This window comes from Choloepus didactylus, chromosome 11 (genome assembly GCF_015220235.1).
Source record: "Choloepus didactylus isolate mChoDid1 chromosome 11, mChoDid1.pri, whole genome shotgun sequence".
Taxonomy (NCBI): Eukaryota; Metazoa; Chordata; class Mammalia; order Pilosa; family Megalonychidae; genus Choloepus; species Choloepus didactylus.
Genome location: NC_051317.1, coordinates 39,103,994 through 39,128,473, shown reverse-complemented (window position 1 = coordinate 39,128,473; position 24,480 = coordinate 39,103,994). Strand labels below are relative to the sequence as shown.

The following is a 24,480-nucleotide window of genomic DNA, read 5'->3' as shown; positions in this document are numbered from 1 at the left end:
AATCACCTTTAAGTGTTATGAACACACCAACATTTTGCAAATGGTTGCATAGCAACACTTTTTTTCAAAAATGAGAATATAGAGCTTGGAAGGAAATTCCACATTTTTCCCCTAGCTTCAGAACTGCTCCTCCAAATGAAATTTTATGCAGAGCTAAGGCAAAAAAAATCTGATTTACAGTATAGATTTGAGAATCATTAGCATGAGTTTTAATTGAAGCCACAGGAATGGATGAGATGACATACAGAGAACGTAGAGAGTTAGAAAAGAGAGTTGATGATTGAATTTGAGGAATACTAACATTGAAGGATGGGCAGAGGAGGAAAACTCCAAAAATGAAAAAAGAAAAGGAATAACTTGAGGGCATGGAGAAAACCAAAGACTATATAAAAGTCAAGAGGAGAAGTTGGCTCAAGAAGAGAAAACTGTACCACTTGTCAAATTCTGAAAATAGCTCAAATAAGATGAAAAATATAAAGGGAACACTTGATCTAACAGTTTCAATGAAGTGGTGGGAGCAGTGCCAAAGTTATGGAAAGCTGAAGAACAGACAGGAAGTGAGGATGTAGAGACAGGAAGTTGGAAGTTGTGAAGTAGCATGTGGTAGATAGGTTATGGACAGAACATTCTAAGGTAGAAGAGAAGCAAGCATTTTACTATGATGGGAAATAGAGAGAGAGATAGAGATAGAGATAGAGATAGAGATAGAGATAGAGATAGATAGATAGAGAGAGAGAGAGAGAGAGAGAGAGGAGGAGTATTGGATACAGGTATAAGGAAAGGGATTGTCTTGGACGAGGACAAAGGATTTCCCTCCCATTTTGATATGAGGAAAAGAGACAAGGCTCAATTTGTAGATATGATCCCAGGAAATTGAATGATCATGATTGCATTCTTACCTGATGATTTGCACATTTGTCCTGGGTCTCAAAAGGAAGACTGAGCTATTTACATGCAATCCTACCCAAGTACAAGGCAGTGTGAATATGTGTGATTGTAGGTGAGTGTCTGGTAGTGGCTATGAAAGTAAACAGAAGATGCAATTCCCTTCCACACCTTAAATAATCAGCATATGAAACCATTTGGGAATATGGTTAATTTCTTTATAGCTGCAATGGAGACTTCTAACTTTCACTTTCTTTTTATTTTGGCTTCTGAGTCTGTTAGAATGTTTGGGGTTAGGAGGTGATCCTAATAAGTTAAGTAGGAGGGTACAAGGAAGGTCCCATGGTACTGGCAATTAATAATTTGACTGGTCAGCTGCTGATATGGTCCATGACACTAGGCTGCAGCTAAATGTGAATTCTTATGGAGATGACAGGTAAAAAGCTTCTAGATGTAGGCAATGAATGGCGCTTGACAGAGAGCTGGGGTCTGCTGATACAGATTGCCTTTCCATCTCTTGTTCCTGCAGCTCCAGTTGTACTGCATTCTGGGCTCCAACTACATCACTTCACTCATCACTTCCTCTTTCCCTACTTTGGCAGAAGGGAAACCTTGCTCTTCCTCAAGAAATTTCTTACTACACTGTTTACTCATATTATGCCTCTTTTCCATTGCTTTGAAAGGAACCACATTGGAAAACAGTAAGGAAATAAATTTAGAAGATCATAAATTAGGCAGCATTTAGGATATAACTGAGGGATCAATTCATCTTACTCCAAGACAGTGAGAAGAAGTAGGTGGAAGGGTAGTTTTGGAAATTTGTGGAAGCTTTTACAAAGATGAGTGAGTTTTCATCAGATGTGGTGGGAGACCTTTTACAAGCAGAAGAAAGAGACTGCACAGATACTTTCCACTGAACTGGAACTTTGGAAGGAGGGATAGGGTTATTACACATCAATTCCATCAACCACTATTTACTTTTCCCAATTCACCTGGGTTCAGAGCTGCTATAAATCTCTGGAGATGTGAAGTCCAGGATAGAAACCTATAAACCTTGGTGTCAAGACCTTGAAGTTATTGACTGGAAGAGAAGTGAAGATATGGGAATTGAATGGCTATTTTTTTGAACATAATTTTATTGAGATATATTCACACACGGTACAATCCAACCAAAGTATATATTCAGTGGTTCACAGTACCTATTTGTATATTCATCACCATGATCATTTTTTAGAACATTTGGATTACTCTAGAAAAAGAAATAAAAAGAAAAAAAGAAGACCCCAAACATCCCATACCCCTTACCCCTCCACTTGTTGATTGTTGGTATTGCACTCTGCCCAATTTTAAGACTTAAACGATAGAGGTAGGTTAACTAAGACAGTGTAGTATTGTAAGAGATAGATACATAGATCAGTGGAACAGAACAAAACATCCAGAAGGCAATCCATACAAACATGGGCAACTGAGTTTGTTTTTGCTATACAGTTATACAATCATTATCAAAAATCAAGGCTACTGGACTGCAGTTCAACAACTTCAGGTATTTCCGTCTGCCTATTCTAAAACACTAGACACTAAAAAGAAATATCGACATGAATCAGTATTCACAGCCATTTGTTAAGTCAAAATTTCTCAGTTACGCCTTCTTCCTCTCATTTGATCTTTCTCTCAATATTCAGGTATCTGGGCAATGACTATTTTAACCTCTTCATGCTGGAAAGGGGTGTTGGCCTTATGGGGTAGAGGCATGAAACTGGGTGATGTTCTTGAAGAGACTGGTACTTCTGGGCTTCAGGGCTTATCTAGCATAAGATCAATCTGGAGGCCTTAAGTTTCTGAAAAAAATAAACTTGCTAAGAAAAACTTTCTTAGACTTAGACAGAGCCCAGGGCACTCCCTAGGGTTTATGTAAGCTAAAGCTTACATGAGAGTAACCTCCAGAATGACCTCTCAACTCTATCTGAAATCTCTTTGAATGGCTATTTACATGGTGATAAAGAACTTGGTTTTTCTAACTGGACTATGGTTCTAACACCAGAACAATGGATGGGGTGGGACAGAGATCAAGGAGATCTGGGAGGAAGTGGGTGGCAGGGTACTACAAAGGTCATCAAGAATTCTTCAGACTATTTCTCTAGGGAGACAGAAACATTTACATAAAATTGGAAATCAGACAATATAGACAGGGTATAAAGCTTATAAAGAAACAGTTTCCAGGACTGACTAGGGGCAGGGGAGCAGTTTAGGAGGTGTGGCACTAATGCCCGTGAGAAGGACAGATGACTGAACTAGGGTATATCATTATTTAGAGAGGAGGAGATGCATTAAAACACAACATTGAATTTAGAATAAGAAGAACTTGATGACGTTAGATGTGGAAATGTTTGGATAATTGCTGCCAGGCCCTGAGCTGTGCATCCAGAAGGGGACGTGGATGGTGATGACTGAGAGGTGTGTATGTTTGGCTATGTTGATTCCGTGATGCTATGGAACATTCAAGTGGGAGAGTCCAGTTGGAGATACCAGTCCAAACATACAGCTTTCCCAATTGTCCCTGAATTGATAGGTGTATGATGTAATAGAACATATAATTGTTGTGCTTCAAGCCTTCAGCAGGTCTCACCAAAGTCCAAAATTCACCAGGTAACCACTGAATGGGTAGAGATTCTAAAACCAGACGGGCATCTCAACTTCTAGGCTCAGCAACTACTTAATTTTTCTCTCCCCACCCCCTTTTTGTGAATTTAGCTTCTTTTTTGTATATGTAGCTTACTAGTGATTTCCTGTCTTTCAAAGAAATTAGGGTCATAGTGAAAAGGTAGAAATTACAAGTGCAGATACATGGCTATTACTATGAATTATCCCATCTATAGAGGGTCCTGCAAGATATGAAATCTTTGTGTGCAGCGAGTTCTCATTAAAAGACATGGGAATGTCTGGAGGGTTCTAGTTTGCCATAGGGAGGTGTCAGAAGACTATTAATTGCCTTATACATTTAAGTTCATGGACAAGCAGAGCTAAATTTAGTGTAACACATTACTTTAAACAGTTTGCTTTCATGGCAAGGGAATAGTGGAATATGAAATTCTTTTTACGGTTGTACTGTAGTTATGGAGATTTTTTGGTAATTGGATGAGTTGTAATTTATTTTATATCTTTCTATTAAAAATAGTGAATTTTCTTAGTATTTTCTTGCTATTATATATTAAAATGATTGTAGAAATTTTACATTTTGAAATGACCAAACCATGAAGAGATCTGAGGACAGATGTATAGATTTTTGCTTATCTCTTGGCCTTATTTTGTGGTTGCATCTCAGATTATTTAACTGATTTTTTCTTCATCATGAAATAAGAAAACTTTTGGATCAGAGAAGGAGAATTCATTTTATCTCAACATACTTCCACTTCTGTATTTATACCTTAATCTGATTGGAAATTGTGGAGCAGTAGATTCTTATGTTGGCAGAAGTGAAATGAGGCATTTAAGATTTCAAGCTTCTAGAGTATGAGAACTAAAAAGTCTTTTTTGTTTTCTCTGCAGGGTTAGACCCTGGTTACTCGGTGCATACGTTTGGAATGACTGATTGATTTCCAAACTATACTGAATTATCATGGAAATGAGAATACCATAGTCAGTAATTTGGGATCCTTTCCCTCACATTCTCCCTCCTCCATCCAACATACCTGCTATTAGTTTTTTTTTTTTTTTTTTCCCTTTCTCCCATTTATCATCATCAATCTTAAATCTTGACCCAGGTTTACAAAGACTTCCATCGGTTTTAATCTCCTGTATTTTTTATATTGCCGGGAAGGTTTTTAGAGAGTCCATTGTCTCTTCCTGGACCTCCTAAGTTCAGAATGTAAAAATGGGAAAGGAGGCACAAGCAGGCTTTGTCCTTTCCCGGGATGAGAAGTGTCAGTGTGACTGCATCTAACCCAGAGCAGAGGGTCTGTGTTCTGTCAGGCTGCAGAAGCCAGGGGGCAGCCTTTTCAACTAAAAGAGCAGCCTTCTGTTTTTGAAAAGCTGTGCAGCTCAGAGCCCGGACCTAAACAGCTTCTTAGACACTAGCTCTGTTTAACTTTGTCTCCGATTGTAGGAAAACTTTCAGCAGGGCTAGGGTCTTAGAATATGTAAGTTACAGTGTCATCAACTTATGCAAAATTCTCAAAAATCGGTCGGTGCAAATGGACTGAAAAATTTCAGGACATTCATAATTTACTTTGATTACGTTTCATTTATTCAAAACTAAACAGATTTTCAAGGTTTGTAAATATTATGCAATATAATTAAGGCCCAGTTTTCCAGAATTAAGGGGAATTTGGGGCTTTACTAAGTAATTTCTGTCAACTCAAAGGTTACTAGGAATTTTTTTTTTTAATAATTGACCATGACACGGGGGATTTTCACAGATGTTTCTGTTGGCTTTCTGATTTAACAGAGGACGATAGAGAGTTTTGTGGATAAACGCATGGGTACAACATATGGCCCTCCTGCAGGAAAGAAGATGACTGTTTTTATCGATGATGTGAATATGCCTACAATCAATGAGTGGGGAGACCAGGTATATTGATCTTATTGTGTATTTTATTTTTTTCACTCAGCATTGATTTCTTTTTAAAGAGTAAATATTTTTTACTTTTCCACATGCAATTCCTGAATTCCAATAAAGCCCATTATTTGGAAACACTCAAGGAGTTAGGTTCTGGGGATATAAAGGAATGATGTTTTAATTCTGAAAGTTGTCTTTGTCAGGTTACTAATGAGATAGTGCGACAGCTGATTGAACAAAATGGATTTTATAACCTGGAGAAGCCTGGGGAGTTCACCAGCATTGTGGACATCCAGTTTCTGGCAGCCATGATCCATCCAGGGGGTGGACGGAACGATATTCCCCAGAGACTCAAGAGGCAGTTCTCTATATTCAACTGCACGTTGCCTTCTGATGCGTCCATGGACAAGATATTTGGTAAAATGAGTGTCACGTGGGTGGTCGTGGGGTGTAGGGGAGGGGAGAAGAGCTTGCTTGGGATCCAATGAGAAAATACCCACCCGGAAGTCAGCACAGATGGAGCTTTGGATGGCTCCTTAGTCTATAGCCTCCTCCCTACCACAATTATGAAATTATTAACATTTTGCCAATAGTAACGTCACCCTCAAGTACTATATGTTTCATACAGGGATTCATTATATTTGTACTGTGCTGTATGCGTAGGTAGATCCTTTCTACCTGAAAGTTTTCTTTAAGTAATGATGACCAGCTTCTTAAGCAAGGAGGTTCAACATTAAATGAACATGGAGATGAGATGGCTTCCTCATGGGTAAACATATTTGAGGTTTGCTTTGATGTAATACCATGCCAATGGTTTGTGTAGCTGATAATTTAGCCAATCTGTATAGAATTTTGACCAAGAGCAGAAATTAGCCATTGTTTGATCTTCAGAATAATTTTTGGGACTGTAATAAGCTGTTGATTGATTAAATATGTAGCATTACAGAAAAAATTTCAGTGAAGAACCACTAAACCAGTAAGTAATGATATTTATTTAATTGAGAAATGTACATGCATTTGTAACTGATTTTGGAATTACTCTTTGCAGGGGAAGAGTGGAAAAGTTAGGTACACATCTATGTTAGGTATTAATTTACCATTTCTGAAATTGCCATTGAGAAAATATTCATTAGAACTATCCTAATTAGTTTCTGGCAGGCTGAAATGTCATCTTAGCCTCCTAGGTGAGTGAAGGATGGCAATATCTGCCTTTAATCACAGCAGTGGGCAAGGCTTGGAACCCAAATGACATTTGGGTTCATTTAAACTTGGGAAACATAAAATGGACCAGAAAGAATGACTTAATCACTTTTAATTTTCCTTTATTGCCTGGAAAATTTTACATATAAAATAAATTAAAATGTTTGATAATGTATGGAAAGGCAATAACGTAATGGAGAAATTGTAGAAGATTCAAGAAACATCCTTTTTTGTTATCTGTTTTACAGATCATTTCTTATATTTATCATTTTTATGCATTTAATAATGTTTAAAAATAGGAATTTGTTTAATATGTGGTTATCTATTAAAATGTATAAGTATATTTGTGCTAAATCTATAATTTTTAAAAATTTAATTCAACTGGTTTGAGTTGCTCATCAAAATGTTTTCTTGCTTTCAGGTGTCGTTGGGGTAGGCCACTACTGCACCCAAAGAGGTTTCCTAGAAGAAGTGAGAGACTCAGTGGTGAAATTGGTGCCCCTGACACGCCGACTATGGCAGATGACCAAGATTAAAATGCTCCCTACCCCTGCAAAATTCCATTATGTATTTAACCTTCGAGATCTTTCTAGGATCTGGCAGGGAATGCTTAACACTACTTCTGAAGTTATCAAGGAATCAGATGTAAGTGATAATCAGAGAGAAAAAGAAATAACATTGTTATTTATCACACACCCCTAAGTATTTTCAGCAATGTAATTTTTACTGGAATTATGAAAATATCTTGGGCCATTTCAACGTGGATGTTCTTTTCTTTGCTGCTTTTCATTAGCTGAAACAAATAAACGGGAAGTAATATGTCAGAAAATTTCTATTTAAAAATCTATTTAATTAGGTGTATGTGTAAGGAAATAATCCACATAATTACTTTCTAATGAATAAAATTAAAAAACAATTGATTTTATTTTCCCATCATAAGATGTTTTACTTATACTAAATAATAAATATTTTAAACTTGACATTTTAACTTAAAAGGTAATTATCATTATAAATGAATTTTCAGAATTGAAGAAAGTAATCATTTGATTGCTAATCATCCATGATCTTTCTGTCTGTGTAGCTAGATAGACTAAAAGAATATATGTATTGGCAAAATTGGAAAGAGGCAGTGGAATAGAAAGTTCATTTAACAGAAAAACAAGCATTTGTACACACACTTGAGTATAGTAGTTCCCAGTGTTATAAGAATTCCCTTCCAACTAGGAACCTAATCTAAAAATCCAGTGTGCCCTTCTTTACAGGAAAGAATTGGCAGTAACTGGCAGAATTCATCTCTGCTCAGGCTCAGGCTGGGTTGGCCTCATTCAGCCTTCAAAGCAGCTGAAGAGATAGTTAAGCAAGTGGGTTTTAAGGGGCTTCTCTATGTGCAGAACACACAGAAAAACTGTCATCAGTGTATATCAGCCGTTGACTATCAAAAACAACTCTGCCCCAGATGCTAGCAAAACAGGCAACCACACTGTCTGACTCTTGGAAACAAGTTATTTTGGGGAAAACTCCCTATTACAGGGAATTGAGAATCACCTTAGTAGCAGCGAACATTTCTAATTTGTTTTTTTCCTTAAAGTTGTTGACAAATTAATAGAATTAATTACTGTTTATTTCATAACTCTTTTTGGTGGTTGTTTTAAATCAGCATAAACAGTTCCAAGCAATTGGTGTTATCATGGAGTATTTTTTCCTTTTGTGATAACATCTATGTAACACAAAATTTTCCATTTTAGCCATTTTTTAGGGGACCACCCTTTCATTCCTGTGACAGTTCCCACTTGATCAATGTATATAAATCTTTTGACATGCGGTTGGGTTTGCTAGTGTTTTGTTGAGGATTTTTACATCCATATTCACAAGGGAAATTGGTCTGTAATTTCTTCTTGTGGTGTCTTTCTCTGGCTTTGGTAGTAGGGTAAAGCTCACCTCATAGAATAGTTATGAAGTGTACCATGCACTTCAATTTTTTTTGGAAGAGTTTGAGAAGGCTTGGTGTTACATCTTCATTGAGTGTTGGTAGAATTGGCCAGTGAAGCCTTCTGGTCCTTTCAGGGGCAATTTTGCCATTTGATTTTTTGTGAGTTTATACCTTTTTTATCCTTCATTTCCTTCAGTACTGCCTTCTTTGGTGTTAGTTGATGTTTTGTAGTAACATATTTTGATAAACTTTTCATTCCTTTTCTGTATTTTTAAAAAATATTTTCTTACGATTATCATGGGATTTACATTTAACATCCTAAATCTATGACAATCTGGTTTGCATGATACCAGCTTAACTTCAGTAGCACATACAATGTCTGCTCTATACCCCTTGCTCCCTCCTTTTATGTTCTTTTCACAAGTTACATCTTTATGCTCTGTGTGCCCAATACCATAGATCTATAATTATTTTTATTTTTATGCATTTGTATTTTAGATCATGTAAGAAATAAAGAGTAGTTACAAACCAAGAATACAATAATACTGCCATTTATATTTACCCATATAGTTACCTTTATTGCAGATCTTTGTTTTTTCATGGCTTCGAGTTACTGTCTAGTGCTCTTTCTTCTTACCCTGAAGGACTCTCATTAGCATTTCTTGTAGGTAGGTCTAGGGGTAATGAAATGGTAAAAAAATGGATTTTTGTTTATCTAGGAATATCTTGATTTTTTTCCCTAATTAAAAAAATTCTTGCACTTTTTATTTTGAAATAATTTCAAATGTACAGGACAATTGTAAAAATAATAGAAAACCCATAATATCCTAGGGTATTAGAATAGCTAGAAGGAAATAACTGAAATGGTAGAACTGTAACCTATAACATTCTTTGAAATTTGCTATATAGCTACTTATTAAATTGTAATTTGAAAGTTTTCACCTTTTTATATAGGTGTTGTATTTCACAATAAGGAAATAAGTGAAACTGTGGAACTGTATACCATAATATTCTTTGAAATTCGCTCTCTATCTACTTGTTAAATTGCACTTGGAAAGTTCTCACTTCTATGTAAATGTGTTACATTCCACAATAAAAAAAATTAACGATACATCTATGGTTTAGGGAGTACAATGTATAAAGATATAATGTGTAACAAGTACAAAATGGTGGGAGGTTGGAGGGATATAAGAACAGTGTATGTTTATAATGTTGAAGTCAAGTTGGTATCAAATCAAATAAGATTTTATATATTTGGGATGTTAAACTTCAACCCCTTGGTAACCACAAGGGAAATATATGAAAAATATATCCAGATAGAAATGAGAAGGGACTTAATATGACACAATAGAAATAAATCAAATAAATATAAAAGTAGGCATTAATGGAAGAATTGAGGGACAAAAAAGGTATAAGACTTACAAAGACCAAATAGCAAAATGGTAAAAGAAAGTCCTGCATTATCAGTAATGACTTAAAATGTAAATTGATTCAACTCTCCAATCAAAAGGCAGAGACTGGCAGAATGGATTAGAAAGCATGGCAGAACTGTATGCTGTCTACAAGAGAATTGCCTTCAATTAAAAGATAAGTAGGGTGAAAGTGAAAGGATTGAAAAAATACACCACACAGGTAGTACTCAAAAGAGGTAATATAGAATAGAGACTGTAAGTAAAAAATGGTTGTAAGGGACAAAGATGATCAGAATATACTGATAAAGGGGTCAGTTCAACAAGATGTAACAATTATAAATATATATGTACCCAATAGCAGAGCCCCAAAATCTGTGAAGCAAAACTGACAGATTTGAAAGGAGAAATAGACAATTCTACATTAATAATGGGATTACACTTTCAATGATGGATAGAAAACCTAGACATATAAAAAATTGCTTTTTGGCCATTTGTATATCTTCTTTGGAGAAATGTTTACTCAAGTGCTTTGCCTATTTTTTAAATTGGGTTGTTTGTCTTCTTGTTGAGGTATAGGAGTTATTTGTGTATTCTGAATATTAAACCCTTGTCAGATATATGGTTTCCAAATATTTTTTCCCATTCTCTTGGTTGTCTTTTCATTTTCTTGATCTTTTATTTAGATGCATCAAAGTCTTTAATTTTGATGAGGTCCAATTTATCTTTTTTCTTTTGCTGCTTGTGCTTTTAGTATAAAGTCTAATAATACATTGCCTAATACAAAGTCCTGGAGATATGTCACTGTTGTCTTCTAAGAGTTTTATAATTTCAGTTCTTATATCTTTTTAGTCTTTCAATTCTTCCCTTACTATCTAGTTTTGTATTTCATTTATTTTTTTAGTGAGCTCTTTAGAATCCCTTCTCATTTTCTTCTGTGTATATTTTTCCATTATTTTGTTTGTGGTTATTATGGGGCTTAAATTTAGCATCCTAGAAATTTAACAATCTTGTTTAGTTTGATACCAACTTAACTTTTATAGCGTACACTTTAAAGTCTAGCAGCTTACATCAGGGAAGATGGTGCTCCACAAAATTGTCAAATTGAATTTTCACCTGTTGCATAATATGAATTAATAATGCATTTTAATTTTGCTTTTGACAGGTACTGTTAAAGCTGTGGAAGCATGAATGTAAACGTGTTATAGCTGATCGTTTCACAGTGTCCGATGATGTGAGCTGGTTTGATAAGGCTTTAGTAAGTTTGGTGGAGGAGGAGTTTGGTGAAGAGAAAAAACTCCTGGTGGATTGTGGAATTGACACATACTTTGTGGATTTCTCGAGGGATGCACCTGAAGCTACAGGTAGACTTTTGAAGTTGAATTTGAAATCCCGCAAAGGGATATCTCAAGATGGTAGGCTCAGTTTAAGGATGTTGCATTTCTGTGCAGTAAACTTTACTAAAACAAGCTTTTGAGACACAATAGGTGCTCAGTGAATATTTATCGAGTAAGTGGACAAATGCATAAGTATTGAATTCAAAAGATTAATTACTTTTATGCATATTAGTCTTGGATACTAAGGTGGAGTAAGGTAGGAGGACAGGGTAGAAGAAAGAGAAAAGTATTTGTAGCAGACAGATATTGATTTGAGATCCAGCTCCACTCCACATTAGCTAGACGAGTCTCAACCTTTTTGAACCTCATTCTCTTCATTTGTGAAAATGGAAATATTAATATGCGCATTGTGGGGAAAAATGAAATATTATCTGTTGAATAGCTGGGGTAATCTGTGACCCATAGTTGTGGAATGAGAGGAGCAAAAATAACAAGAACAACAATAATAGCTATTATTGTTATTGAGGTCTTTCTAAATGTTGAAAAGAAAAAGAAAAACTTCAAATTATATGAGAGGATCATTGAATTTAATTAGAGATGAGTAATGTGGAGGCAAGCTTTGTATAGTTATGGTTCCATGAAAAATTGAGATATATTACTTTTCTTATGAAAAGGAAAAGTAGTGCCCCAATAAATTTTTTTCTCAGAAATAACTGGGCTTAAATAGGCTATTTTTTCTTTTATTTAATAACCTCTTCTAATATGAGAAGGAATTTTAATTTTGTTTACTTGTTTCACAAAGGCATGATTAAAAACCTTCTACTTACGTCTTCTAAATGTTTGAAAATGACCAGGTAGCCCCTTAATAGAATTAGTAAGTTATATGTGGTCTATTAAAAGTTTCTGAACAATAACTGCAAAAGGAGGTTTATTGCTGGCTGTGCAATTGGAATGACCCATCCACAGAAAGAAGCTGACACATTTTATTTTAAATCAGGTCACACACATACAATAATCCTGTAAAGGTAAGGGCATTTTACAAGGTGATTAGAATTTATGTATTTTATTTCCTCTAATTCAGAAGGGTAGATTATTAGATTATGGTTTTCAAAGAGCAAATCAAAATGGTTGAATCTTTTTGGTGGATGGTGTTCTGGAGGCAAACACACAACCTTCTGTAATTTCAAAACACTGTTTCACAAAGCTTGAGTTGAGCATTTTTGAAACAGTTAAGTGACTTTTTAAATTCAATTAGTGAGAGCTTTGCATGCGCCATTCTTAATGATTGTGATAAATCAGTTTCTTTGTATTAAAAATGTTAATGTACTATTATATCAGGACAGGGTCAATTGAAAATAATTATGTATTATAAGATTGAGAAGATCCACTCCCTCTTCTAGTACCCAGTAAATTTCCAAGTTGCTTTTGGTTCATTCAACTAAGGTGTTGCTTTTGTCCTATTTCTAATATTAACTGGTAGTGAACTTGTATATGCCCAATTTAGCCTTTTCTTTGGCATTATTCTTTATGTCAGAATTGGAAAAGTATTAAGCAGATATATTATGTGTTTTTAATAAGAAACATGTATTTCATTTTAATACATCTTTTCCCAGTGAAATAATTCAGTGTATTTATTTATTCAAGAAATTTTATTTTTCTTTTTTCTCTCAACTCTGCAACATTTCTTAAAATTCCCTTTTATTTTCACCACTAACCTAATATTCTTGAGTGATAAAGGCTTCTTGAGAAAATGCAATAACTTTTTTCTTTTGCTTCTTTTTGAAGAATCATATAATTCTTGACCTCTTTTGCTGCTTTTGACATTGAATCCTTTTTGACCTTCATTTTGCCCATTAAAGATCCTTAAAATGCCAATGTTCAATTATGGGTTCGAATTAAATTCAATAAATCCAACAGTATTTACAATTGACCCTTTCTAGACAGGAAAGAACTAAGACTGCACATGATTACATTGACCCTAATGCTTTTACTAATATTTGCTTTCTGAAAATGCATAATATGACATTTTGATGAAAATCAAAATTATTTGGTATAAAATTGTATATGGCTATGAGTGTATTAATTTAGGTTGAGGGAAGCAGTAAAGTCCAGCAAGTTGAAGAAACGTAATTGGTTCTTCTTCCCCAACCCCAGGGGAAACACCTGAGGAGGCTGATGCTGAAATGCCCAAAATTTATGAGCCGATTGAATCCTTTAATCACCTGAAAGAGCGTTTGAATATGTTCCTGCAGCTGTATAACGAGAGCATCCGCGGAGCTGGCATGGACATGGTGTTCTTCATGGATGCTATGGTTCACCTGGTCAAGGTACAGTGGGCACGCCGGGCGGCAGACACTGGGCTTTGCACCAGAATTTTTTTTTTATCCTTCTTTCATTTTCATCTCCTAGGAGAATATTCAGTTTAAATGGGAAACACAGAGAACTGGAAACAAAACTGGATGTGCTATGAGACCAAGTATAATGAACATGCTTATTTCTTAGTTCCTTCCTTAATTAAAATAACCACTTTCTTTCCAAACCAGAATATATTATCTGCATTATCTCTTTTGCCTCTAAGCTAAAATTTATGCTAAGGCATGCTTAGACTTTTGTGATCTAGCCTCTTCCTACTGCTCCAGCCTTATGGTTGTGCTCTGTGTAGGTGTAAACCAAAAAAATGAACTGTCAGTGGTTAAATTAATCCTGCTCCCAAAGCACCTCACCAATACCGCCTTCCCAGCAGGTACTGTACCATGTGTGTAGAGTTGACATACCCGTGCGGCTGTGTCCCCTACTGGCTGGTAAGCTCTGTGAGGGCAAACACCCTGTCTTGTTCACCTCTGTATTTGCAGGAGGGCCTACTAATGAGACAGGTGCACAGGAGGTGCTTGATAAATGGGTTTGGATTTTAACTAACTCCACAACCTGGCCCTAAACAACCCTTTGTGGCCTCATGTCCCGCTGTTTTTGTAGTCGATACTGTAGTTCCCACCCTCACGGGGATGCAGAAGCTCTTTCCTGACCCTGAGACTACGTGTGTCCCATTCCCTCTGCTTAAAATTTAGCCTAAGTCCTGCCTGTCATGCCACCTTCTTTGTATGGGAAATTTCTAGTCATTTTTCAAGATTGAGATCAAATCCCAGCTCCACACCTAAGCTTTGCCTCCCCCAAGCAGTGTTGTTTCTTTTGCATTCTTTCTTCTTATTGCTACCATTCCATTTACCGTGGTGTATTAATGATGGTTTTGTTAGAAGGTCTTTCATCTTTGTTAGAGTGTAAGCACCCTCAGGGTAGGGATGGGTACCAAAATTTTTAGATATTTGCCAAGGGAATTAAAGAAGTGAGTATCTCTATTCCACAACCCATGTATATTCAGGACAAAATAGCCCCATTGAGGTTCTCGGTCGACTATGTTTTCTCTTATAATTTTTATTTTAAACCAGTGGATGAGGTTTAAAACTGCTTTAAAACTCTTCTATTGTTTATTCATCCATATGTTCATTTGTCGAATGTATTTTGAGGGTTAACCATGTGCCAGAAACTGTGAATTGGAAATTTTAATACCAGGGGACGACCCAGTTCCAGATAAAGGTGTTGGGATGAAGGGTCCTCAGTATCTAATTAACAAAATTATATAAATTCATAATATTCACTAGTTTAAACAAAACGAATGATTTTGATTGAAAGTGCCAACCAAGGAAAGACATGGAAGGTTCTAGAGTGGCCTGCTATAGCTCCTTAACTGCCTCGTCTGTGCTTCTTGAAGTTGTACCAGGGAAAGAATGTGCATAGACGCTGGCAAAGTACTCAGATTCCTACCAGTACTCTCCCGCCACCTCCCTCCGTGATGACTTTGAAGAGAGTCACTGGCAAGGAATGAGTAGGAGGCTGGAAAAACAGCCTGCCCATATTCAGGTTCACAATAGACACAGAAAAATGATCTCCATTTTCCAGGGTTCACACTAATGGTATACCAAAGGATGGATGTTGTCCTGACACTCTTCTCTTTCCTGTCCTGATGCATTATTTTGGGCAAACTAAAAGTAAACTTCAAAGCCCGCTTTATATCCCTCCATTAAAGCCACAGTCTGAGTTGTCTGCAGACAGGTCACCTAAACGCACACCCCGCAGTCCCTACCCCATCCAAAGCACCCCCAACACCGTTCTCCTTCAGAAATGCCCTCATTCCTTCAACCAATGTATCTCTCCATTCCAACCCTGAGACACCTATGCCTTCCAAAATGGTTATTTGACCTAATGCTTCTATTGAATAAATAGAAAAAAATTGGAATATTCACATGTTGAAAGACATGTGCCTTTTCTGTTCTGTATTACAGATCTCTCGGGTCATCCGTACTCCCCGAGGAAATGCCCTCCTTGTGGGGGTGGGCGGATCAGGAAAGCAGAGCCTCACGAGGTTGGCTTCGTTCATTGCTGGCTATACTTCCTTCCAGATCACTCTGACGAGGTAAGTGTCCAGGCTTTTATTTAATTAATCTAAAATGGATTTTGATAAAAGGTTTTCAGAGCCACTTGAAGTAAAGAATGTATTTTTCTAATATTTAAGGAATCATGATAGTTTCCTTCCTGAATGTTGACTTACCATCTTTTCTTTTCAACCTTGGCAATAGAGCATGACTATTTTACATTTATTATATCTGCCTCCCTCTTCTTACGTTGTGCATGATGTGGGTATTATATGTACACCTGTTGGTGTATTTTAGAAGAAATTTATCCCTATCAAGTGTTACTTCATATTCCAAGAATGTTAATACTCCAGAAAAATAGATGACAAATTTATACTGATTTATCGATTCATACATTTAAAAATATTTATTGAATACTATGTGTCAGGAGCTGGCTCTGTGCTAGGAGTTCAATAGTGAGCAAGGCAAATCTGGCCTGTGTCATCATAGAACATAGAGTAAGTCAAGGACAGACCACTGAGCAATGCCTTCAATGAGGATCTATGATAGGGAAAGAAAAGCAGATCCTGTTCAAGTCTGAGGGAGGGACTCCTTCCAAGGGGAAGGGACCATGTAGGGGATGGTTAGAGAAGGCTTCCTAGAGGAAGTGATGCTTAGTCTGAGATCTGAGTGGGAATTATGTAAAAGAAGAGGAGCAGTGAGGAATGCTCCAAGCATAAGGATTAGCACATGTGAAGACGCATTTGAGGTCTTGCAAGAAGTTAAAAATGGCCAGGCATAAAGCATAAGGAATTCTTGGAAGGTGTGGTAAAGAGTTAATGCATAATAGAGCCATAGGATCAGTTACCAGTAGGGAGGACATATCAGATTTGTATATAGAAAAAAATGGACAGATAGAGCTAAGTTGGAGATGGAAGAGGTTTAAGTCTGTCTTAGGGGTATAGGCAAGCGGGGATGATGTCAAAAATTGAAAAAGGAGAAAAGGAGAAAAATTCAAGGATCATTAGAAGTTGGTGCTACTGAACTTGTCATCTCCTGGTTTCTGGCTTGGGAAGCTAAATAGATGCTATTGCTATTCGTCAAGATAAGCAACCCCAGAGGAGTTGTCCTCCAGTATACATGTGTGGTGCAGGGAGAGATCAGAATCAGGAAGTGCAAAGTGGGCAGGAAGAGATAAACATGTGGTTCAGAGGCTAAACAGAAATCTAGGATTAATCAGGACAAGGTTAGAGCAGGAGTCCAGTTTGGGAAGTTAACTTGGGCTGAAAATTACTTGAGCATAGTTTCTATGTGTGGGAGCAGGAAGTCTTGCTTATTGGTCATTGCTCTAGAGCTTTGGCTTTGCCTGGCAAGGAAGGACACGTGGCTGCCCTTGCTGCTGATGGAGGCCCAGAGACACCTTCTGGGGCAGTGGTTGATGATTATTAAGCATTGGGTTTGGAGATCAAGATATTCTAACTGTTGTTACACTTTTTGTTTGGCCTCAATTGTAGGGTTATGCCTGGAAAATAAATCCAGAGACTGCTGTTTTTAATTCAGGTACTAAGATGGAGAGAAATAATTGTTTCCTTATGGATAATTCCTCTAGATTGTGGATAGAAGCAGAGGTAGATAAAAAAAATAATGTGCTGGAAAGGGATTGGACTCAGATTTTTGTTTCTAACATTTGTATAAAACCTTACAGTTTTCAAAGAACTTGTACATGTATGAATTCATTTCATCTTCGAAAGAACTTTGTGGGTTGGCAGGTCAGAGAGCATTAGTCCATTTTACAGCTGAGGCTCTGAGAGGCAACCACTTGCCCAAGGTCACAGTCTAGCTGGGATTAGACTCCAGACTTGCTGATTTCTAGTTTGGTGTGATTCTACTGCATCCCACTGCCTCAATTAAAACACCCTACAACTCTTCTCACCATGATGTTAGTTTCTCTGTATGTGATACTGTGGATAATCCACCACTGATGCAAAGGAGGTCCTAGGTCTTCCTTGCTGTCTTAGTTTTTCAGAGCTGCTATCACAAATATGCATGATGGGTTTGCTTAAAAAACAGGAATTAATTGGCTCATTATTTGAGGCTAGAAAAAGTCCAAAATCAAGATAATGGCAAAGCTGTCTTTCTCTTGAAGACTGTAGTGTTCTGGTGTGGGCTGTTGACCATCCTTGGAATTCTTTGGCTTGTAACTCACAGGGTGATGTTCTCTCCTTTCTAGCTTCTGTTTCTTCTAGGTCCCCTTTACAAGGCCTCCAGTAATACCAATTAAGTCCCACCCATCTTCAGTTGGCCACACCTTAACTAAAAATAACATCTTCAAAAGGTCCTGTTCACAGCCATGGGGATGTGGATTAAAATTAAGAACATGTTTTTTGGGAGACATAATTCAACCTACCCCACTTGCTTTCTCATAGCCTTCAAGAGAACATCCTACTCTTTAAGCCTTTTCAAAGTCATGTGGCCAAGCTGTGTGATTCAGGAGCCCTGTATTTGGGAAACACAACAATTTGTTAGATGACTCAGGTCATATTATCCCAGGCATAAGGACCTCTGGGACCTGGAGACCTGGGCTGAAAGTTCTCCCTATTTCACAAGAAGCAGGGGTGGGATGTTAGTCTTTTTTTTTTTTTTTTTTTTTAATGTATATATAAGGAACATTTGTGTCTTTAAAAATCTTTTCTTTCTGATCTCTTAGTTCTGTAGGAGCTTTCTAGAAATATTGATTCATGGTTGTGGTATTTCTGATTCTAGGGCTAGTTTATGGTTTTTAGAAAAAGAGTATAGAAGCTAGATGTTTAGTAGTTTTCCTTAAATCAAATGACCATTTGCCTTTGTGGTCTGAACTCTGAATTTATTTAATGACACAGAATTCAAAGAATAATTCATTAAGTCTGAGGTTCCAGGATTGGAATATTTTAATTTTCACTTCTGGCAGTAATGGGCTATTCTGTATTGGGACTTCTCCAACATTTCTTGATTGTAAGGCTGACTTCTACTGAAGGGTTATTTGTGACAATCAAAGAAGATTTTGAGTGGAATATTTAATAATTTTTCAGCTATTCTACTACAGTGTACTGATTGCTCAGACAGCTAATTCTTTTATATGGAATCCAAAGATGTAATGATAACAATAATAAAGGCATTGAGGGATGAGGAGGGCGCCAATTATAACAGCGCAGTTACTGAATCTTTCTCACCCTACATAATGAAGGCTTGCACTGATTTAGTTTAGTTTAATTCAATTCATGAGATGCCTTCCAAAATACCAATTGCAGAAGGGTGTTTTGTAAACATTCCAATTTGTCTTTTCACGATCGTTGCCAACACATATTTTCAAAATGTATATACACACATTCAAATTGCATTTGATTGTGGTTAAAATTATTATTATTTTTTGGTTCAGGTTGACTTTTTAGTCTAGTTTTATTTTTCAGAAACATTAATTATACTGTTTCAGAAATTGTGGAGTTGTAAAAATCAATTACAGTTTGCAAGCAAGTAGTTAATCAGTAACATTCATATGCTACTATAATATACCTATTTGATAGATTAAAATTTTATAAAATATTTTGTAAAAATATACCAATTTTTGGTTAATGAAATGGCCTAATGGATTGTAAAAAGGGGCTGTCCTTCCCACAAAAATATTTTAACTAATAACCTAATGACAATATTTATTTAGGTCCTATAACACGTCTAACCTGATGGAAGACCTGAAGATTTTATATAGGACAGCTGGTCAGCAAGGCAAAGGGATCACTTTTATTTTCACGGACAATGAGATTAAAGATGAGTCATTTTTGGAATATATGAATAATGTTTTATCATCTGGTGAGGTAGGAGCTCCTGTTTTCCTCACGTGTTTTGTCTTTTCAGATCTCCTCTACCTTTAGACCTCTTCATATTTTCCTCCATCAGAGTTTTTCACAAGTATTATTGGGGATTAGGTGATCAGTTTGAGAATGGCTTTTTCTGTTGGGTTTTTGAAGAATAAAACTCAACTAAAGTGTGGCACTAAGTATGTTTAAAAGTTTAATGAATGATCCAGTAAGAAATGAAAACTAGAGGAGTGAAGTTAGAAGGAAAACTGATTGGTTTTCTAATATTATAAAATATTTTATCTTATCTTGAAGATTTTGGTTAATTTTCCAAAGGTGGGTTTGAGAACACAAATGGAGGAAAGATATTTTTATTTTTATTGAGTTATATATTTTGATTTGTTTTCCTATATGTTACTGAATTTGAATGTCTCTCTTCTTTTTAAGGTCTCCAACTTATTTGCTCGTGATGAAATTGATGAAATTAATAATGACCTTATATCAGTCATGAAAAAAGAGCACCCCAGGCGCCCTCCTTCTAACGAGAACCTGTACGACTACTTCATGAGTCGGGTCCGACAGAACCTCCATATCGTGCTTTGCTTCTCACCAGTTGGGGAAAAATTTCGAAATCGAGCTTTGAAATTCCCTGCCCTTATTTCAGGATGCACTATAGATTGGTTCAGCAGATGGCCTAAGGATGCCTTAGTTGCTGGTTAGTATGGTGAAAATTTTTGTGTCAGAGTTTCTGGGCTACTATGTTTATTTATTTATGTATTTATTTATTTAATTAATTTTTTACATCTTGTGCTGTTTGTTGACACTGTAGTGGGTTGAGCCAGAAGCTAATTTACTCTCTGTTTGAGGATTTTTTTTTTTTTTTTTTTTGCCAAGAGATGTACTTTTGCTTATTTGTAGCTAATTTTCCCCAGATTGTGATTATCAGAGACTGAGATTTTCAATCTGCACCCCTTTGGATTAATTTAGAATGATTTTAGTCTTTTCAGTGATGCTCAGAGACTCTCTGTCTCAGTTGCATCCCCAAGCAGTTTCTGGAATGTCATAGGAAGACACTGAGTTTTAATCTCTTTGATAGCTTCTGTGTTCCTTTTAAGTGTGATTGTCAACTGCAGAGTGTTTTAAGCCAATCTCTCCTGGATATTTCCTTCTCATGGCTGCAGTGCTGGAAATCAAAGAGGAAAACTTATTGAGTAAAATCTAATGGGTCACCCTGATAGATAAAGCAGTTAACAGTGGAGGGGAGGAAGGGTTCTAGCCCCTCATCCACTGACCCCTCACCTGCTGCCCCCAAGCTCTGCGGTACCCAGTGTGAAACTGATGGATTAACTGATTCCTCCTCTTGATAGATAAACTGGGCACAGTGAAGCAGAGGGCTTGTCAGAGCTGGAGGAAGCCAGCAGATCAGCACTGGGGCCAGAATCCAAGTGTCCTATTCATTTTTTTTAAGCCAACTCTTATCCACTGGGGGAGTTTAGTTCTCAGCACAACTACTCCTGACAATAATTGTTTTCCCATTTATGGTTTTTAAACTCCAAATATTTAAGATGTGTGAGGTACAAATATATAGCCCTTTTCTTCTTTTGTCTTCTAAGTTTTGAGAAACCACCAGTGATTTTAAATGTTAATTCCTATAAAAATATAAATATAGATAACAGTAAGATTATAAAATTCCTTAAAGTAACATGTAACTGCAGAACATAAAATGACAGTATTTAGGAACTATATTAAAGTTTACTATGTAATTAGTATGCAAATACTTTGTAAAACACCATGCAAAGTATTAACATTAACAATGAAAATAACAATTTCAGCCGACACATACTGTAATATACTATAATGGAGATGATTTCATTTAAATATGGAGCCCTTCCTGCCAAGTCCCTGTTTCGAACATTCCTTTTCATACAAGGCAGTGGGCTCATTGGTCTTCTCTTTGTTGAAGTCTCTCACCTCTGTCCCCTTCTTTTAAGTACCTTTTTACCTTAGTTATTTTGCTGTTACCTTAGTGTGGGCCGACATTCACCCAAGTCAAAATGACATGCTACACAGGGAAACTCTTTCTGTGCCATGTCCTCAGTTCCTAGCAAGAGTCTTGAGTTTTATGCACGCACCTCTTCATTCATTTAGTCAAAACATTTATTGAGCTTGATACCATTTACTGAGCCAGGCCCAGTGGATACTGGACTCATTTCGGAAGCTTGCAACCCAGTGGGGTAAATGGCCAGCAGGGTTTAGAATACTGTTTGTCAAGTGCCACCAGGTGCTGGGGGCATCACTGGGTTTTCCTTTCCACAGTCTTTCTATCTGTAGTGAACCTGCTCATTGCTAGTGACAGATGACCTTCCTCTCCCGCCCAAGAGGTGTGGCTACTGAGAATCCAGTCATACTTATTCCTGGTCAACCCCTTCTGTCTTGCCACAGGGATTATTTCAAATGGTTTCCCCTCTCTTCAAAACTCTCAGCCCCTGTGTCTCCCATTCATTCTCAAAAGATGGCCCCCAAGTCCTACTTCCGGCGGAAATGAGCAGTCATTAGGAATTCCCTCAGCTTCCCACCTCCCCTACAAACCTACGTGCGTCTGCTTTTGTGCTCTCCTCCTGATCCAACAGAGGGCTGTGCTTCCCCGTGTTTAACTTACTGAATCCTATACCTTGTGTTTTCTCAGGAACCAAGGTTCCTTTGTGTTTCCTCCACCTCTTCCTCTCTCAAGTGGGTCTTTCCCATCTGCATTTTCAAGGCCTGCGTGCTCCTGTTTGTGCAAATGAAAAAGTCTCCCCTTCCTCTGGATGAGTGTGTCTCTGTGCCAAGTGGTAGAACCCAACAGTTAGCTTGGGCTGACTTCTAGTCTCCGTTCAACTCTCCATGCTTGGGTGCCCATCTGTGTACCATGGTCCTGAGCATTTTAATATGCCCACACTTTCCGATTTTCAAAACAACACTTACCCCTCCCTCTACATTCCTTCTCCCTCTCCTCCATTTCTCAACCAAGTATCTTGAAAACAAGAATTATCAATACTCTTGGTCTTCATCATAGCATTGCAAAGATTAAAATGAGTTAGTATAAGTAAAATGCTTAAGATTGGGCCTGGAACATAATATATCATATTTAACTATCTGCTACTATTTTTTTTTTTAATCATTTCAGTACTCTTCTGTTTCTTTTATTACTGTTCATATGCTCCCTTCCCACTCATTTCTCAGGTTGTTCCAGTCAATTTTTTGCCTCCAAATTTCACTGAAGAGTCTCATTGAGGTCACCAATGCTATGTTGCTATGTCTAGTGGACATCTCTAAGTCATTATGTTACTTTATCTCTTAGCAGCATGTAACAGTGTTGACTGTTCCCCACAGCTTCTGAGATACATAGTCTCCTAATTGTCCTCTACTACTGTGCTCGTGCCTTTGATAGAAACTCCAACCTGCAGTCATAATTTTGGAGTTCCTCATTGCTTCTAGAATTTCTTCTTTCTTCCCTCCATATTCTCTCCATAGCCACCTGTATCATATGCTCCATGAATTTTTATCCCCAGGCTAGTCTTGTCCCCTGAACTTGAATCCTGTGTACTCCAAAGCCTGCTTTATCCAATCTCTTGTATGTTTCACAGCCTCCTTAAACTCAAAACATCTAAGACTGAGCTGATTCTCATCTTGTCTTCCTTTCTCCATCATTCATCAAGCTAGACAATCAGAGACCTCTCCTTCCCTTAACTCTCAAGTCGAATCCCTCATCAATTCATGTCAATGCTACCTTTGAACTATGGGGATCTCTCCACCTCTTTCCCGTTTCACTGCCATCCGAGGCCAGGTGATCATTGTCCTTCCCCTGGACTATGCAAACAGCTTTCTGATGACCTCTCTCCTATCTATCCCACATTACAGACAGAGTAATGATAAAAACACAAACCCAATCACCTTGCTTTCTGTTGAAGATCTTCTGTGTCCTCCCATTTTCCTTAAGAACAAGATCAAGGTCTTCAGCATGGCCTCCAAGGCTGGGAGGAGCTGCCCTTGCCTACTTCCCAGCCTCAGCGGAGTCTGCTTTTCCTTCCTCTCTGTTCTCCTTGATCAGGGAACAGGCCATTTTCCTTCCCCTCTGGGGGCTTCCACACCATGCACTGCCCTCCCCTTGCCTTTCCTCCTTGCACTGTCTTCCCTTTGCCTGGCTCAGCTGAAGGTCACTTCCTCAGAGGAACATTCTCCTGTGTCCCCCTTTTCCCCCCTAAGCCGGATCTCCTGTTCTCCATTGCACAGCACTCTGTGCTTTTCCTTCTTGGGACTGGTCACAGTTTGTAATGTATGTAGTTAGTTGTGTGACTTATTTGATTCTGCTTACCTGTCCTACCACACTAAAAACTCCATGAGTCCAAGGACAGTTTAATCCTCAGCAGCTGATGGTTTCTGCTGGTACCTACGGTGCTGAGTGAATGAGTAAGACGGGGCCCCAGTTCACCATCCTCCCATGATAAGGTCCTAACTCACCTGTACTCTTTCTCTAACCCAACAAAAATACCCCCTTTCTTTCCTGAGCACCCTTTGTCTTTTGTCCTCTGAACATGCTTCAATCATCCGTATCTTTCTGCACATGTCCTCCTTTTCTAGAATGCTCTCCTTCATCTTTGTTTATTCAAGTTCTAAAACTCAGCCAAAACTCATCACATGCTATGATCCATCTCTGTTCACTTGAGGATATTTTAAATTTTTCCCTTTCTTAGGCCTCCTGTATCTATAGCAGTTATGCTTTATATAATGTACCTGGGCATATAAATCTTTTAAAATATTTTAATAGCTGGTAAGTTTTTGTGGTTATGTCTCCAGTTCAGTCTAGTAAGTATTTACTGCCTGCATAATAGATGAATATTTAATACTGTGCCAGGAACAGTGCTGGATAAAGAAATTATAAGATATAG

The 24,480-nt window shown here is 37.3% G+C and overlaps 1 protein-coding gene across 1 annotated transcript in view; it reads left to right on the top strand.

The window, feature by feature from the left end:
- DNAH5 (dynein axonemal heavy chain 5) overlaps positions 1-24,480 on the top strand; it is a 249,075-nt gene that overhangs the window by 140,119 nt on the left and 84,476 nt on the right. Inside the window, exons 48-55 of the mRNA XM_037799237.1 lie at positions 5,330-5,452; positions 5,644-5,857; positions 7,062-7,285; positions 11,145-11,343; positions 13,471-13,643; positions 15,654-15,784; positions 19,417-19,570; positions 20,000-20,267. Coding sequence (XP_037655165.1) covers positions 5,330-5,452; positions 5,644-5,857; positions 7,062-7,285; positions 11,145-11,343; positions 13,471-13,643; positions 15,654-15,784; positions 19,417-19,570; positions 20,000-20,267 — 1,486 coding nt within the window. The remainder of the gene's footprint in view (positions 1-5,329; positions 5,453-5,643; positions 5,858-7,061; positions 7,286-11,144; positions 11,344-13,470; positions 13,644-15,653; positions 15,785-19,416; positions 19,571-19,999; positions 20,268-24,480) is intronic.